Source organism: Drosophila sechellia, chromosome 3R, assembly GCF_004382195.2.
Source record: "Drosophila sechellia strain sech25 chromosome 3R, ASM438219v1, whole genome shotgun sequence".
Taxonomy (NCBI): Eukaryota; Metazoa; Arthropoda; class Insecta; order Diptera; family Drosophilidae; genus Drosophila; species Drosophila sechellia.
The window spans coordinates 9,631,777-9,647,807 of record NC_045952.1 but is presented as its reverse complement, the minus strand read 5'-3'; the positions used below and the strand labels follow the sequence as shown (position 1 = coordinate 9,647,807).

The following is a 16,031-nucleotide window of genomic DNA, read 5'->3' as shown; positions in this document are numbered from 1 at the left end:
AACTCTTCTCTATCCAATCTGCTATTCCAATCTGCAATTCGTCTACAACCAAATTTCAACTCAACTCAACATCACCACCACAACTGCAAACCAAACCAAATTAAACAGCTGCCCATTTGACTATGTGAAAGTGTACGATGGTCCAGATAATTCGTCAGCATTAATCGGTACATATTGCGGGCAGCAAAGAAACTTAGTTTTGTATTCGAGCGAGTCGAGCCTTTTTGTTCATTTTTATACGTTATCGCGCACCGCAAATACCCAAAATCGTGGCTTTAAAGGAATTTATGAATTTAGCGAGAGTTTTGTTAAATTAGATTTTATACGTAAGTATTGCCAAACATATATAATGTTACAAACTATGTTTGTCGTTTCAGTTCTGCCCACCCCGGCAGCCATTTTGTGATGCTCCAAAATGCTCACCAAAAAGTGTAGCATACATATTGGGGCATCACAAAATGGCTGCCACGGCGAATAGCATTTGTCAGCTAATTGTATGTGCTTGAACCCACCTATTCACTGGCTTTGTTCGTTTTGTGTGCTATTTTTAAGCTTTATTTATCCACCTATCGACACTGCAAATTCTAATCTTTCCACACCTTCTCTCTATTTCAAAAACAAATAACTATTTCAACGCTATCTGGTGATTTCCGATCCGCCTTACAATTCGAACTGATCTGATCTGATTGCTCTATCGAAATTCAAACTAATATTTCGCTACAAAAAACGAAACTGCAATTTGTACTATGCACATCAGGTGAAAATGATGGCATTCACATACGTGGCTCAGAATGTGATCAAAAGATTTTATCGAAGAAGGAATCCACTGGCTTTGTGCTCTCACCCAACTATCCCTATCCCTATATACCAAAAACTGTGTGTAGGTAAGTACAAGTTCCTAGTTAGTTTCTGAAAAAGAGAGGGCTTGCATTTAATATTTTGTATTATCATTTAGATATTTCATCTATGGCATGCAGGATGCCCAGCATCTGGAGCGTGTGCGTCTGGAGTTTAACGCTTTCAATATACCTAAGGTGGAGCACAAGGACAAGAGCGAGTAAGTGGCTTATTAAGTAATAAAAAGGAATTACATCAATAGAGGATTAGTATATAATATTTGCACATGTTAATGTTAGAAAGTACAAAATCATATCCAGAATATCATAGCTTCAAATTTATATATTTTTTTAATTTATTAATTCTATCAAAGGTCCAACTGCACGGACGGCTATCTAAAGATCTATCTGAAGGGCCAGGAGACGGCCGATGCCTACGACAAGTTCGACTACGAGTTGTGCGGCAATGAGACGCAGCGGGTGATCAGCGAGGGGCCGCGGCTGGCCATGGTCTTCAGTTCGGGTGAGCTGCAGGGTCGTGGCTTTAAGGGCAAGTACACGTTCGAGACGGAGTACAAGATACCGGGCACGGCGGCACCGGATGGCACCTGCAGCTTCACCTACGTGAGCAGTTCCAAGAAGCGCGGCGAACTGAACAGTCCGAGATACCCCTCCAATTATCCCTCGGACACGAATTGCTCATATCTCTTTCTGGCCGAGGCCGATGAGCAGGTGACCATTGTGTTTGACCACTTCAAGATCAAGGCGGACAACAATGCAAACGCCACCGCCGGAGCTTACGGGTGAGACCAGGATCAAGGATCCATTAGGCGTATTTTTTTACCTATTGATTAACCCTTTAGCTCTGGTGCCTGCTTCGAGGACTGGCTGGAGATGTACGTCGTCTATCGGGACAACAACGACCGCCTGCTGGGCCGCTACTGCGGTCAGACAGCCCCCGGACCCGTCGAGAGCCCGCGGGGAGCGGTGGGGCTGCGGATCACCCTGCACACGGACCAGGAGAGCGTGGCCAGCGGCTTCAAGGCCCGCTACTTCTTCGAGTCGGCCAAGTCGGATGCCGGCGACTGTGGCGGCAACTTCAGCAACCAGGACTCGGGCCTCATCACCTCGCCCAACTGGCCGGCGGGCTACAAGGCACCTGGTCGGGGCATGGCCTCCAACGCCTGCAACTGGGTGATGAAGGCGCGCCCCGGCTACAAGCTGTCCATTCACTTTGAGCAGTTCGGCCTGGAAGGAGACCCAGCCAGTAAGTCGCTTGGTAAATGGGAAATGGGAATTGGTGTAATTAATATTTACTTTTCCAACCAGATCGCGGCTGTCCTGCCGCTGTGCTGCGGCTGTGGATGAACGTGGACTCCGACCAGCCGCCGCTGGAGCTGTGTGGCGAGAAGCCGCCCGTGGAGCAGTGGCACTATACCTCCACTGGCCAGACGGCGCGCATCAGCTTCACCACCAGCGACAAGACAGTGGGTGCCCAGGTAAGAGTAATCATAATCATGGACCCCCAGTGATGGTGACCCTTAACCCTTGCATCCAACAGGGCTTCCGCATTGTGTGGACCGAGATACAGGACTCCGGTCCGGGTCCGCCGTCCGTGGGTCTGCACTGCGAGTCAACGTACCACTTCCAGTGCGGAGCCGGATACTGCATCTCGGATAAGCTGCGATGCGACGGGGTCAAGAACTGCGGACCCGGCGACGATACTGACGAATTGCACTGTGAGTCGTGAGTGAGTCGAACGGTTCAGTTCAATTTTTATTTGCCTTCTTTTGCCTAAGTTTACGTAACCGAGTATCTTAAGATTGTCTCGTGTTTGTGTTTCCAGTGCGTCCGCTGTGTGGGCGAGCCATTCAGTTTCCAAATCTAAGTTTTCCTTGGTTTTCCTTGGTTTTCCACGGTTACACGTTGTAGCTCATGTGCGATCTTGCGTTCCTTACACTTTTCATTTGATGCGTGAAGAAAACTTGAACCCGACGAAACACTTGCAAACCGTTAACCACTTAATATAAACAACTATATAATAATCGATACTAATTAAAAGCCAATTAAAGTGACCTCAATCTATATCCTATATACCTATTTCTCGCTACGTCTTTTTGCACCTAAGTATTCGTATTTTGTCCTCAACTTTTACTAGCTGTTTTGTTCCCTCCATTTTCGATGGCCAGACCTCTGTACATACCTCTTTCTGTTCGATAGTCTAGGGTGCTCCACATCCCTGCATTTCACCAATGCATTTCTCTTCTTTATCACCTCGAATGGCATTCAGCACACTATCAACAGAAACAGATACTCGTATATACCCAGATACACGATATCTGCAGCCACGCCCACACTAAACTCATCTTTCTCTCTTTCTCTCTCTACTTGTCTAATTCTCCCTCTGTTTCTCTCTGTTCTTTCTTTTGTCTCCACTAACAAAACTGAAAAACCACTACCAACTACAAACTGTTCGACTGTTTAAACTTGAAAAACTCCCCTCCTCGAACCCGAATATTTTGAAATCTAAAAACAATATAAAAAAACCCAATCCTTGGCACAGGTGACGCAAACTCCACGCATTTGCCCACATTTCTACAGACATTTGTTTTAGCAATTACGGCATTAGTGTTTAATACGTACAACTAAAGTTAAACAAGAACGAAACTCGAAAAATCAAAATTTTTAAATCAAAATTGGAATTGCCACGAGAATCAAAAACGTGAAACATAACTAAGATATTAAATTACCATGAATGGAGCATTCTGCTAGCAAGAATTTGTACTCATTTTTCTAACAACCAAACGAAGCAACCAAACCAAAAATACTAACTAATACTAATCTAAGTAAATGAAACTCTTGGTCACAATTAACACGTGAGTTCCGCATTAGCTTGTCTACAATCGATCCACACTCCACGCTCATGACATGCACAGAGTTCCAACCAAGATACATGTCACTCCAATCTAGAGAAATCCATAACCCCGAACCCATAACCCCCACCCACGTAGATTGCCGCAGTTGGAGGAGATCACAGTTCACGGTCCAATGATAAAAAGACCATACCAAGTTTATCCTTTGTTGCATTCTTTAGTTCACTTCAATCGCATTTTGGGAGTTGAGTTCATATAGTAAGCATGCCTCCGACTTTTGGTTCTGGCTTCTTTGTGTTCCTTTGGCACCCTACCACCTTCACCTGTCATGTGTGCACCGCATCGATCAGATGTATATATAGAGCATATGTCTTCCTGGTGCCTTTGTTAAACTGAACTGAATTTTCTAAACCGCCTAAGCTAAATATATTGATATGCTAAACTTGTGTAACCCAGTTAAAAAACCCGAAATGAAATGGAAACCACAGCACACAGAACAAGAACACCAAGTTCAGACTCACCCACCCACATGACACACACACACTCGAAAATCTCAGCTAACTAGAGATCTCAATACACATCCCTAGCTATAAAGCATATTCCTGATCAACTAACTCGAAGTACTCTGTTATCATTGATTAACTTATGTATTCTGTGCTCTTGCTCTCTCCTCGCAATTTATCCTACAAATCATATAGGTACCACGGAAGCGGCCGAGGAGGACTACGACGTCCTAATTATAATAACGCTTCTCGTCGTCTCGTCCCTAATCTGTCTCCTATGCATACTCTGTCACTCCAGAAGAAGCCGTAGGAACCATGTCCGCCAACTGGGCCTACATCGGAATGCACATTACGACTCGCAGACCAGTGCCACGGGTGAGTTCCATATGACACCATTTTATGCGACATATACGTTTTATCAACACTTTTGCTTTATGTTCCCCATAGGTTTTCTTTGAGTATGGTTTTATTTCATTTGTTTTCAAGGTAATCTATTTTTTTTGTTTTATTTCTTACTTAGGAAATTAGCATGCAGCACTTAGATTCCATTAGTATTATCACGTTATTAATTTACGTTCAACATATTGTAGGGATTTTTTATTGCTAAACAACCTAATGAAATATAACACCAGCTTAACTTATATAACTTTATGCTTAAATTCCCTTTCTCGTGGAGCAGCGGGTCTCAGCTCCAGTCGCAGGCATCTGCAGAGTGGTGGCGCCAGCATTGCGGGCAGCTTGCATGGGATCAACAGCGGCAACCTGATCATCCCGCCCGCTCCACTTCCGCCCACCAGTGTGCCGCCGCCGCCACACATCTGCATCGCCGGCGTGGACATGGGAATGGGTATGGGGATGGGACATGGGCTGATGTCCAACGGGGAGGACGACGACGACGATCTGGAGCTCGACGAGGACCAGCTGGACGCGGACATTTTCATCAACGATGTGCACTTCGATGAGGACAACATCGATCATGTCAACCAAATGGCGAACGTCTAACGATGGTTCGGTGCGGTTTTAGGCACTTTTATCGCAACCTTCAGTTTCGGTTTTAAAACGCATTTAGAATAAGGCTATCTACATACATAGGTAATGGCGAACGAAGCAACTTTGCAGAGCAAGAACAGTAGATTACAAACACTCCCACAGTGCAAACTGAAACGCAGACACAGGATACAGTGAAACACGAGTACAGTAAAACCGGGAGGCGAGCAGAACAGAAATTCAAAAGTTAACAATACCTAAAAGACAAGAAATTATGCAAAAATGCGAATTGATTAAGACGTAAATTTAATAACGAGCGAAACGCGATGGCTAGTAGCATAAGAGATGGTCAGATAGAGCGGAATCTAAGCTAATTAAGTACAGTAGGGCGAGCATATTGTAGTTGCGATAACACGATTAGCCAGCAGCGTTTCACATAGGGCGATGATAGGCGATGGATGAATAAGATACCAATAACAGCTACATTTAATAACTATATTATACACATAGCGAAATACGTACGGCGGAGCGGAGAGAGCGCACAAAAAGCACAGGCCGATGGGCGGATGTGAAGAAAGCAAAGAGAAGCCGTGCGGCGGAAACGGAAACGAGCCGAAAATAGTGGAGCGGAAGTGCATGTACGAATCATTTTCATAGCCACAAGAGACCGCAGACAAGACGAAAAATAAAATAAAGTTGTTGATTTTTATATTTGATACGAGTAATATTTAGGTGAAGCATAAATTGAATTAAATATACAACAGAAAAAACGAAGATGAAATAACGTTGATAAAAAACAATACACACAATTCGCAAAACCGATAGATAAACCAATAATGAATAACGGCAGCAACATACTAAAGGGCATAAAACAATAATAATTAATTATCTTCACATACGCGCATGACTTTTTATTTACACATTTTGTACAAAAAATCTTCGACCCTTGAGGCTACACAAATCAAACTTACAACAACAAAAAGGAGAAGACAAAATAATGCATAAATAAAAGAATTAGTGACTATCAAAACTGTATCTTCCAGCAAAGAATAAAAGCCAAGAGTTTAATGACGCTAAATCGAAAAGTTTATATGAGAATAAAAAGGAATTTGAATAAATTACATATAGTGGCCCCAAAGATGGAAAATGATTGCGAGAAATGGAAATTAAATAAATTCAAAGATTTTTGTCTATTTAAGCACATTTTTATAAACATTTAAGGCGAACAAGAATATTTATAAAAATGTATACGCTAAAGGGAATGATAATAATAAAGTAAATTATACAAAAAGCTAAACACAAAAACTAAATACAGGAAACCCAATATTAAGTTTCTTTTTTCGTTGGGTCGAATTCTATTTGACGATTAACTTTTAAATGAACTATTATTTTATTGTAGTTGATCAACTTTTTACACATGCAATCCTGTTGCGAAATTAAAGATGCTTTAGTTGAAATCAGTTTTCTCCGTTTATGAGCTAAATGATAAATTCCCTGAAATTTCCAAGAATAAATAATAATTATTGGTTTCATAGCGCACGTACGTTTTGCAAAGAAAATTGAGGAAATTAAAGAATACGGCTTAAATCAGCGATGGAAATTAAAAAAATCCCGTTTGACGTAAAAACGATTAATAATAAAGGTATGTAGGTGTTACAAAAATGCTACACTAATTAAAAAAAAGAATGATAAAAAAAGCTAAAATAAATAAAATTACATTGATGAAGTAAACCGTTGTTAAATTGTTGCATAAAAAGCATAATGATCAAGAACTCCTAGGACTTAATTCGTATAAATAAACTTTAGTTTAAGTGTACAAATTTTGTTGTTGTATTACATTAAAACCGAACAGAAAACCCAGAAGCGAAGAATTCAATTAGTTAATAAAAACTCTAAATTTGTGTTCTAGCAATAAAAATTAAACATAAATTTAAAGAAAAATAGTACGAAAACGTGAAGCTAATAAAAAGTTTGAAAAAGATTGTCCCCAACAAAAAACCTATCCCAAAACCAAAAAAAAAATGTTCTAAACTAAAATGTTTACTAAAGTAACACAAAGTTAAACTAAAACACCCCAAAAAAGCAAATGTTAAAATTACAATTAAACCTATAAATAAGACACTCAAAGAAAGGAGTCAAACACATTCGAATTGAGAGACGTTTTTCAAATTTCAAAACCCGATACAGAAATCAGAAAACCGAATCTCGGGCGCACTTATTGGCAGAGAACATGGCGCCAGTTGCCAAAAAGAGAGATAACCGAATAACAAATAAAATAGTTAAATGATAAATCGCAGAACAAAAATTTCAAATTAAAAGGAAACACCTACAAAAACAATTCCATGTTAACATTAAATATAAATAAAGGTAATTAAATAAATGAATACTAAAACCAATTAAATAAGTCACGTTTTGATTTTTTTATTTTTGGTGGGATAATTGTTTATTTTTTAATTTTTGTAACTCTACTAATTTCTGAAATGCGACTTCCCATAGAATTAATTAGAAATATTGTTATTTGTTATAATTTATTATTGGGGAACTGAATAAACAATAAACGTTAAATTGTCTCATATAATAAACGAAATGCATGCATCATTACATCTTGTCACCGAGCTAGTTTTGAGAATTTATGCGAAACTTCTCAAGCATTTTGTTGATAGCCTCCTCATCGCCATCGATCTTGGCCTTCTCCTGCTGCAACATTTCCTGGAAAGTCTTCTGTTTAGTGCCCACCAAGTAGAAGTCCTCATCGGAAATGGTGACCTGTGCATCGACACTGGAGGCACTCCCCTCGTAGATGTCCAACGCTTTGAAATCAAAGACTACGATGAGACGGTCAACGGTGGGCTGACCCACAACAAGGCCTCCTCTTTCCCACTCACCCATGCTCTTTATGAGATTACCATCCACATCGGTGAAGTTGAACTGAAACGTGTTGACGACGGTGCGCCGGGCAGGATCCGATTCCTTCAGCTTGTTGCGGATCTTCTCGATGATCTCGTCGCTCTTCATGTTGCAAGTGAACCGGCTGAGTGTCGCTGCTCGACTGATTTAGGTGCTGGAACAGCAATTGAGGCAAACTCTGTGGATTAGCGCTCTGAGAGATTGGCGCTTTGCATAATGCTTAATTAAAGTCAATTTGTTTCATATAGGCATGATTGAAGATATTGATGTGAGGAATGGCTGAGGGCATGAGAAAAAACTGCAAGCGCTTTGGGGTCAGTAGGTATATTTCGGCAGCTCAAATAAGACCACCAACTAAAACTAACTAAGTGTGAAAGTCAATTGCTTAAATGATCTAGGGCTTCCAAAGCTTCAGCAGGCCGTCCTCACTGTAGCTGGCCAGAAGATTTTGATGCGGATGATGTGTCAGGCCAATTACGTCCTTTTCATGAACCTATGGAATAAATATCATATTTAAAGTCAGTATGAAAACAAATAGTTAAAAGAGCAGCTTACGTTCAAAGTACGTTCAAGTTTGCCGGACGAGACGGAGAAGCAGTAAAGCACCTGATCCTCTCCAGCGCAGTATATGAACTCTCCTCGCGGCGACAGAGTGGCTGAGATAAAGGCTCCGCCCTCGCGCTTACCCGACGAGAAGGATCGCACAATCTGGCCCTGCATGTTCATAATGACTACCGTATTGGATCTGTTGCAGACAATGAAGTGCTCGGGATTCTTAGGCAGGATGAGGACTGTGTTTACGGCCAACTCGTTGCCAAGGGGCTTGTACGTGGCCACGCACTCGGTCGTTTTAAGGGACCAAACCTTTACTGTGCCGTCGGAAGATGCGCTGAGCACGCTGTGTCCGTCAGGCGTAAAGGTGGCTTCGTTCACGAAGGATGAGTGCCCCTTGAACTCCTTCAGCATCTTTCCTGACTTTAGCCCATGCAGCCTAACCGTGTAGTCAAAGGACGCGCTGAGAACCTGGCTGTTATCTCGCGAGAACTGCAGACAGGTGATTCCCTTGGTGTGGGCTTTCTCGAATTTACGCAAACACTGACCGGTGATGATGCGCCACACCTTGATTTGGCCATCCTGTGCGCCCGATGCCACCATCTCGGAATCTCGTGAGAAGTTCAACGCCAGCACCGCCTGTTCCATCATCATGAACTGGTCCTGCGCCTGGTACTTGAGATCCTTTCTCACCTTGCCAGTGGTAAAGTTCCACACCTCAAGAAAACCGTCCACACTGCCCGTTATCAGATATTGACCATCCGGCGAGAACTGAGCGCACTCAACGTGCGACTTTTGGCCAAATTTGATTTGTCGGAACAGCTGGGTGGGATACATTTCTTCTTCCTGGTCCTTCATCGCCGCCTTGCCGCGGAACAAATCGATGGTGGTGCCGGGCGGAAGGAGTCCCTGGTGCTGTTGCCATTTAAGAGCCTGTCCCAGGAGTGCCAATAGCCTGGAGGAGGGCACCACATGCACCTCGCCACTCAGCTCTTGGGCAATTACCGTGCGCCGCTTCTCCTTGCTACTACCCTCCGCATAGGCTTCCCTGGGATCGAAGTAAGCGCGCTGCAGCATGTTTTCTACAGACAAATATACCAATTAGAAATCACGAACTCTAGTGAAACCTTAGAATGGCCTATATTTTACCCAAATGGATGTATCGTTCCGGCTCCTGCTGCTTCAACATGGTCATGGGATCCGTCTGGCGGAGCAGAGATCTTGCTGCGCCCAGTTCTCTGAGCTCGATCAGCTCCAGGACTATTTGCTCGTAAAGATTGAGCAGCTTTTTATCCGGTAATTTGAGGGACTGGGTCACTTTTAGCACGGTGTCCCAGTGTCCGTTGGAGATGTCCTGCACAAAGCCATCCACGCTGTCCACCGTATTCAAGGAGACACCCGTTTCCTCCTGAAAGATCATTGAAAGACCAACTCTCTTTGCGGGTTGTAAGTACTAACCTGTAACGTTTGCAGGGTCTTCATAAGGTTGGACTCCTTAAGATACTGCTGGATGAGCCGAATCACACTTTGTTTGGGGGGGTAAATCACGGATATAGTAAACACTGGTTGGTGTTGGTTGATTTGCAATACATACTCGGCAGATTCGATTTCTATGGACATCTCTAACTAATTTCCCGGCTTAAGATTCCTTTTAAAAATAAGTTTTAATACAGGTTTATAAAAATTCACAATAATATTGATAAAAAATGCGTCGTCGTAGGGATGGCGAAAAACCGATACAGCAAGGAACAGCTGACCGTCATCGTTATCGCCGACAGCTGATTCTCAGCATAGGCAAAGAGCAATTTCATTTCACAACGTTAAATAAAATAAATAAGACGCCATAAAAGTTGTTAGCAATAAGTGTTTAATTTTATTGCTATCAGTGGTATTTGTAATTAATAAAATTGCATAAGCCCCAATGTCCAGCAAACACATGTGGCAGAGAAACATTATATCATTTATAGGTAATTCATCTAGCATTGCCTTAAATTGAAATTCTTTGCAAATATGTATGTTAAAACATTACCGGCAATAAAATACGCACACACACACATACAGTTGCCGATCAGCCAGTTGACAAAAACAAACATAACGATAAAAAACGCCGATTAAAAAAAAAAGAAACAAATGGCGATGTTCCCGCTCTTTTTGGTTTTCGGCGGTAAACGATCGCACCAGGCGGGTTGAATCAGTCACCATTTGCCCGCCGCCGTGTACAGTACTCCATTGAATCCAGAACAGCCAACTCCAACCACGATCCGTTGCTGCAGTGCTGTACCTGAACCAGATAGTAAAACTCCCACTCTCACGTGCAGATCGCCGATTGTCCGGACTGATGGCGGAGGCAGCATCCTGTGCCCGAAAGGGGACCAAATACGCCGAGGGCACCCAGCCCTTCACCGTCCTCATCGAGGGCAACATCGGCAGCGGGAAGACCACGTATTTGAACCACTTCGAGAAGTACAAGAACGACATTTGCCTGTTGACCGAGCCCGTCGAGAAGTGGCGCAACGTCAACGGTGTAAATCTGCTGGAGCTGATGTACAAGGATCCCAAGAAGTGGGCCATGCCCTTTCAGAGTTATGTCACGCTGACCATGCTGCAGTCGCACACCGCCCCAACCAACAAGAAGCTAAAAATAATGGAGCGCTCCATTTTTAGCGCTCGGTAAGTGCATTATTCCCGTTGTCCGGTTTAACCAGAAACGCTAATTTTATCCATTACCCATCGCGCCGCAGCTATTGCTTCGTGGAGAACATGCGACGGAACGGCTCGCTGGAGCAGGGCATGTATAATACGCTGGAGGAGTGGTACAAGTTCATCGAAGAGTCCATTCACGTGCAGGCGGACCTCATCATTTATTTGCGCACCTCGCCGGAGGTGGCACACGAGCGCATCCGGCAGCGGGCCCGCTCAGAGGAGAGCTGCGTGCCGCTTAAGTACCTTCAGGAGCTGCATGAGTTGCACGAGGACTGGTTGATACACCAGAGACGCCCGCAGTCGTGCAAGGTAGTTTCTAGACAGCTCACATCTACCGAAGCCTCTAAATATGCATTTCTCCTCAGGTCCTAGTCCTCGATGCCGATCTGAACCTGGAAAACATTGGCAGCGAGTACCAGCGCTCGGAGAGCAGCATATTCGACGCCATCTCAAGTAACCAACAGCCCTCGCCGGTTCTGGTGTCGCCCAGCAAGCGCCAGAGGGTCGCCAGATAACCATTATCCCATTATTAGTTAATTGTGTGTAGTACAGACGTTTAAAATAATAATTTAAGAGGCCTAGACGAGCCGATTCGCGGGACAAAGGCAGAAACTGATATAACTTACATTTCGAGCCCCTGATTAACACATTCGTATATTAACAATTATAATCCACATTATATTCTCTTCACAGCAACTAACTAGTATGTAAGCTCAAAATATTGTAATAAAAACTGTGAATGTTTATGTTAAAGGCAAGGCAGCTACTATTTTTGTGTTAGCATTTCAGTTCACTTGCATTTTAACTATATTGTGTTGGACAAAGAAATCATTAAATGCGAAGCGTTGCCTTCCCTAACTTTGATTTTTGTTTTCTTTGTCTGTGTATGTACATTTAAAAGCGGCGTGACCTTATCGCTTCATGTCTCTCCTTTAGTATAATTACGCTTCTGATTTTTTATTTATTACCCACTAAGACACAACCATTTGTTGAGTTAACTTGCTTTATATAAATGTATATAATTGTTCTCTCTATTGGGCTTACTTAAATGCTACGGCTTAATTAGGACATCTCAATGGAGCACTCCTTCTGTGTTGCGAACGAGGATGCCGTTCCTGAGGGCGGTTACTTGGGTCCGTTCATGATTCCTGGACGGACGCCGGGTATAGTGCCCAGTGGAGGTGGTGGTCCCATCATGGCCATGGGATTCATGATCGGTGGCGGACGCATGCCCATCATGGGGTTCATCAGTGGAGGCATGTAGGGCATACCGGGCATTCCCGGACGCGGCGGAGCCCCCATGTTGGGCGGCGGAATGGACACGCCCGCCGGCTTGGGCGGCGCTCCTCCTGGTCCGCCCGCAAACGGATTGTTCGTGATCTTGCCCGCTTTGAAGGCGGCGGTGGTGGCGTCAATCAAATGCTGCGCCTGTTCCTCCATCCACTTTTGGTAGTAGAACTTCACATTGTCGCGGTGCTTGCGGCCGGTGCAGTGGGTTTTCCGCACGGAGGGCGAGTCGTGGGTCAAGTAGGTGTCGCAGTAGTCGCAATAGTACTTTGGCATTGCGCTAATTTATTTATCTTAGCGTGGAAATTCGGTCCACTGTAGTTTTATTTATTTTTTTCGCAGTCGTATGACCGTATTTCGACAAGGGTTATAAGCTACTGTGACATGCTGTTGTCTGGCAACCCTGCCGCTGTGTTATCGATATGTTTAACAGCAAGATTTAGCTTGAATCTCTGGGAGAAATTCGATTTGGGCTTGTTATCTTGCTAAAACATAAAAATAAATATAAATATAAATCGTGATTTTTATATTAATGTTTTGTGTTGAAACACTTAAATACACATGCCCACTGTGCACTGTTAAATGTTACAGCAAGTATCACTCTGTTAGTGTGTGCAGAGCACGGTGTCTTTACTAAGCTAAGCAAAGTTTCGAACCAGAGGCGGTGACATACTCTAGCAGCATGGACAAACGGTCACACAGGCAGATGATTTATCTGCGGACTCACTGCCCTTGCCTTTTATTGGGCACACTGGCAGTTATTTTGAAACCGGCGAAATACGAAGACGTCAGCGCGGACGGTCGGTTTTTGTAATTTTGCCGGCTAACACACCTTTCGAACGTCGCGTAACGGTGGCCGGGCCATTAAAATCGCCACATTCACGGGCAATTCGAGTGCGGCGTGCTAATTATGCGAGGCTGAGAACTAGCCAGAAAAATTTGGGGGGCAGCAATAAACCAGTTGATTTAAACTAGTTTGTGAGTGCGTGTGAAAAGGCCAAGGAATTTGGCCGAAAGTAGTAGACAATAGCTAGGAGGCTGCGACTGCGGAGGATTCAAGTCCAGAAGTTGTCCGACCAGTTTTCGGTGCCCGTGTGCTCGTGTTTGTGTGTGTGTGTGCCGGGATTACTTGGATTACCTTTTATTTTATGTTGGCCGGTGCCTTCGAAGCGGAGCGAATGAGTCGGAGCAGCTAGTGGCCGCCAGAGAGATCAAGAGTGCGAGAGCCAGCGAGAGATGCCCTTCGTCCAGCGCGTGGTGCAGCCCGTCAATGTGGCCCAGGCCACGGCGGCCAGTTTGGGCCACGCCTCCGGACGATTCCACTGCACGCCGGGCAAGTGCCGGAACAACAACTGCATTAACAAGCAGTCGCCGGATGGAGAGGTGCCCAATGGCCACGGATCACCCACATCCCTTACCAGGGTGCTGGTTCACCAGGCGCCGGAGGACCAGCCAGTGCCGCCCGCTCCGGCGCCCATGAAGAAGCTAAAGCACCACGTCGAGTTCCTGTCCACCTCGCCCACTCGCCATCAGTCGCAATCCCTGCCCAATTCGCGGCATCCCAGCCAGCAGAGGCCGGCGCTTGGAAGGATCGCCAGTGCACCGCAGTCGCCCACCGCCGGCTCCTCCAAGGTGGTCTCCGGCCACGAGTTCGACTCGATCAGCAACATAACGCTGAGCAACGCCCTGCGGCAGCTGGCCAGCTTGGTCCTCATAGCCAGCGACATCTTCGACGACCTGCAGCGGGATCTGCAGGCGGTGGGCGAGCGGGCGGGTCGCGTGCAGCGGAAGATTGCCGCCGTGGAGCGACGCGTCTGTGCCTACGATCCGAAAACGGTCACAGTTCGTAAGTAGACCCATTCATCTTCCGCCCTTTCGATCCCAGCTAGGATATAAGTGGGAGCTCCACCATGTGTGTATTCCCCCCACGATTCCCGCTCAAAGTCAAGTGCGTTATCACGGACGGCTTATCGCCCGTCATCTGCCGCTTTGTATGCGTGGAGTAGCTTCTGTGTGGGTGGCTGTGTTTGGCGGAGAACGTGCTCCAATCTTATCTGCTTTCGCAACACGCGGGGAATTCAATTTGCAAAGGCGCAAAAGGGAGGAGAAGCAAAAATAAATTTGTTGGGGGAAGTGGGGACCCTACAGCAAAGTGTTTTCACTGGGGCTAACTAAAAACAGAGGCATATTAAAATATTAGATTTTAGTTTTTTGTCTATTTAATATTTTCTAAAACAATTGATTTTATTTCGGTTTTCTATAAAAGTTAAAAAGAATACTACGCTATTTGCTGCGCTGAACCTACAATTTAATTTAATTGATAGCAATACTAAAATCTAATTATGATATATGAAATATTAAACTCCTCCTAAATAGGGCATACCCTGCGAATACCCTTTATCTGAGCATCTCGGTGAAAAGAAACCGAGGGAATACCGAGCCAGTGGAAATTAACACCTTGTTTACTTTGTCGCCTCCGCTGTTTTGCTCCACCCTGATGGCCCGATTGCCCCTTTGCCCGTCCTGCCATTATTCCATTATGCCGACTTGGATGAGTGGGTGGGTGGGGCTGGGTGGCCTGTGTTCATGCAATTAGCTTCTTGGCCGCGTCCAGCGGAGGCTTCTACAATTACCAACTAGCTACGAGCACTTAGATAAGCGGTCTAAAGTCGTTTTGCTCATTGTTTTCGCGACCTTGTGTTAAATACCTTCCCAACACGAATGTCCATTTATGTGGCAAGTGCTGCAGTTGTTGCTGTAGCTGTTGTTCTAGTTGCAACAGCAACAGGTTATCTGCAGTGGCTGTCAAACTTCGTGATATGCCCAAATCCGAATATATTTCCTCGGCTATTTAGCACTTTGCTTCGCTCGGCACTTTATCGCCTTTTCATTTTCATTTTCATTTTCTGCTTGCAATCCGAATTTTGTTTTTCGCTTGAAAAACGTTCAATAACTTTATGAAATCTCAACGGCAGACTGGCGGCGACGCTGACTGCAGCTTTTTCACTCCGACTTGATATTGTTTTGTTGCCATTATTATTGTGCACTTGGCTGCAGACTTGGTTGGCTCTGCGAGGAGCTCGACGTGGCGTACGTGAGCTCACTTTGTTTACGCCCGCCCCTCTGCCGCCGGCTTTTGGCTCCTTGTCAGCTGCCCGAGAGAGCAAAAACCCAGAAAAAAATAACACGAAAACAGCAGCTGCTGCTCTTTGGGCTACTGCATGCGCAATCGAAAACGTCGCACTAATTGCTCAGGTATGAAGCCCAGGAAAAACAAGAGCAACACACTTGGGCTACTACGTGTACAACTGAGGGCACAAAAATAGCAATGCTAATAGCTTAGGCTCATTAAGTACTGCGAATCTGCATACAAAATGAAAACA

The 16,031-nt window shown here is 44.6% G+C and overlaps 6 protein-coding genes across 15 annotated transcripts in view; 3 read left to right on the top strand and 3 right to left on the bottom strand.

The window, feature by feature from the left end:
* The window catches only part of LOC6620703 (cubilin), a 54,817-nt gene extending 47,222 nt beyond the window's left edge, over positions 1-7,595 (top strand). For 3 of the 8 annotated variants that reach the window (XM_032722937.1, XM_032722935.1, XM_032722936.1), the window contains 9 exons: positions 109-326; positions 758-884; positions 956-1,057; positions 1,211-1,639; positions 1,700-2,103; positions 2,166-2,335; positions 2,398-2,575; positions 4,408-4,587; positions 4,892-7,595. In XM_032722937.1, the coding sequence (XP_032578828.1) occupies positions 109-326; positions 758-884; positions 956-1,057; positions 1,211-1,639; positions 1,700-2,103; positions 2,166-2,335; positions 2,398-2,575; positions 4,408-4,587; positions 4,892-5,214 (2,131 nt within the window). In that variant the 3' untranslated portion in view covers positions 5,215-7,595. Of the gene's footprint in view, positions 1-108; positions 327-757; positions 885-955; positions 1,058-1,210; positions 1,640-1,699; positions 2,104-2,165; positions 2,336-2,397; positions 2,587-3,399; positions 3,713-4,407; positions 4,588-4,659; positions 4,699-4,891 lie in introns of those variants that run through there. The other 5 variants (XR_004362193.1, XM_032722938.1, XR_004362194.1 and 2 more) reach the window with 5 other exon arrangements.
* Positions 7,596-7,713: 118 nt separating this feature from the next.
* LOC6620702 lies at positions 7,714-8,313 on the bottom strand. 2 transcript variants are annotated; one of them, XM_032722941.1, is made up of 2 exons: positions 8,085-8,313; positions 7,714-8,024 (listed from the first exon to the last, which is right to left on the bottom strand). In XM_032722941.1, the coding sequence occupies exons 1-2, from the start codon at positions 8,212-8,214 to the stop codon at positions 7,816-7,818; spliced, it is 339 nt and encodes a 112-aa protein (XP_032578832.1). In that variant the 5' UTR covers positions 8,215-8,313; the 3' UTR covers positions 7,714-7,815. The 2 variants fall into 2 exon arrangements, with proteins under 2 accessions (XP_032578832.1, XP_002044907.1); XM_002044871.2 differs by having other exon boundaries at positions 7,714-8,009.
* A 101-nt stretch (positions 8,314-8,414) lies between these two features.
* On the bottom strand, positions 8,415-10,388 carry LOC6620701 (WD40 repeat-containing protein SMU1). Its single transcript, XM_002044870.2, has 5 exons — positions 10,253-10,388; positions 10,117-10,183; positions 9,808-10,066; positions 8,662-9,740; positions 8,415-8,599 (listed from the first exon to the last, which is right to left on the bottom strand). Exons 1-5 carry the CDS (start codon positions 10,276-10,278, stop codon positions 8,501-8,503), a joined length of 1,530 nt encoding a protein of 509 aa, XP_002044906.1. The 5' UTR covers positions 10,279-10,388; the 3' UTR covers positions 8,415-8,500.
* Positions 10,389-10,459: 71 nt separating this feature from the next.
* LOC6620705 (deoxynucleoside kinase) lies at positions 10,460-12,219 on the top strand. Its single transcript, XM_002044869.2, has 4 exons — positions 10,460-10,625; positions 10,977-11,328; positions 11,400-11,670; positions 11,727-12,219. The coding sequence occupies exons 1-4, from the start codon at positions 10,580-10,582 to the stop codon at positions 11,874-11,876; spliced, it is 819 nt and encodes a 272-aa protein (XP_002044905.2). The 5' UTR covers positions 10,460-10,579; the 3' UTR covers positions 11,877-12,219.
* A 127-nt stretch (positions 12,220-12,346) lies between these two features.
* Positions 12,347-13,017, bottom strand: LOC6620706 (U1 small nuclear ribonucleoprotein C). The gene has a single exon (XM_002044868.2). It carries the CDS (start codon positions 12,922-12,924, stop codon positions 12,487-12,489), a length of 438 nt encoding a protein of 145 aa, XP_002044904.1. The 5' UTR covers positions 12,925-13,017; the 3' UTR covers positions 12,347-12,486.
* Positions 13,018-13,406: 389 nt separating this feature from the next.
* LOC6620517 (serine-rich adhesin for platelets) overlaps positions 13,407-16,031 on the top strand; it is a 38,195-nt gene continuing 35,570 nt past the window's right edge. For both annotated transcript variants that reach the window (XM_032723034.1, XM_032723035.1), the window contains exon 1: positions 13,407-14,494. In XM_032723034.1, coding sequence (XP_032578925.1) covers positions 13,885-14,494 — 610 coding nt within the window. In that variant the 5' untranslated portion in view covers positions 13,407-13,884. The remainder of the gene's footprint in view (positions 14,495-16,031) is intronic.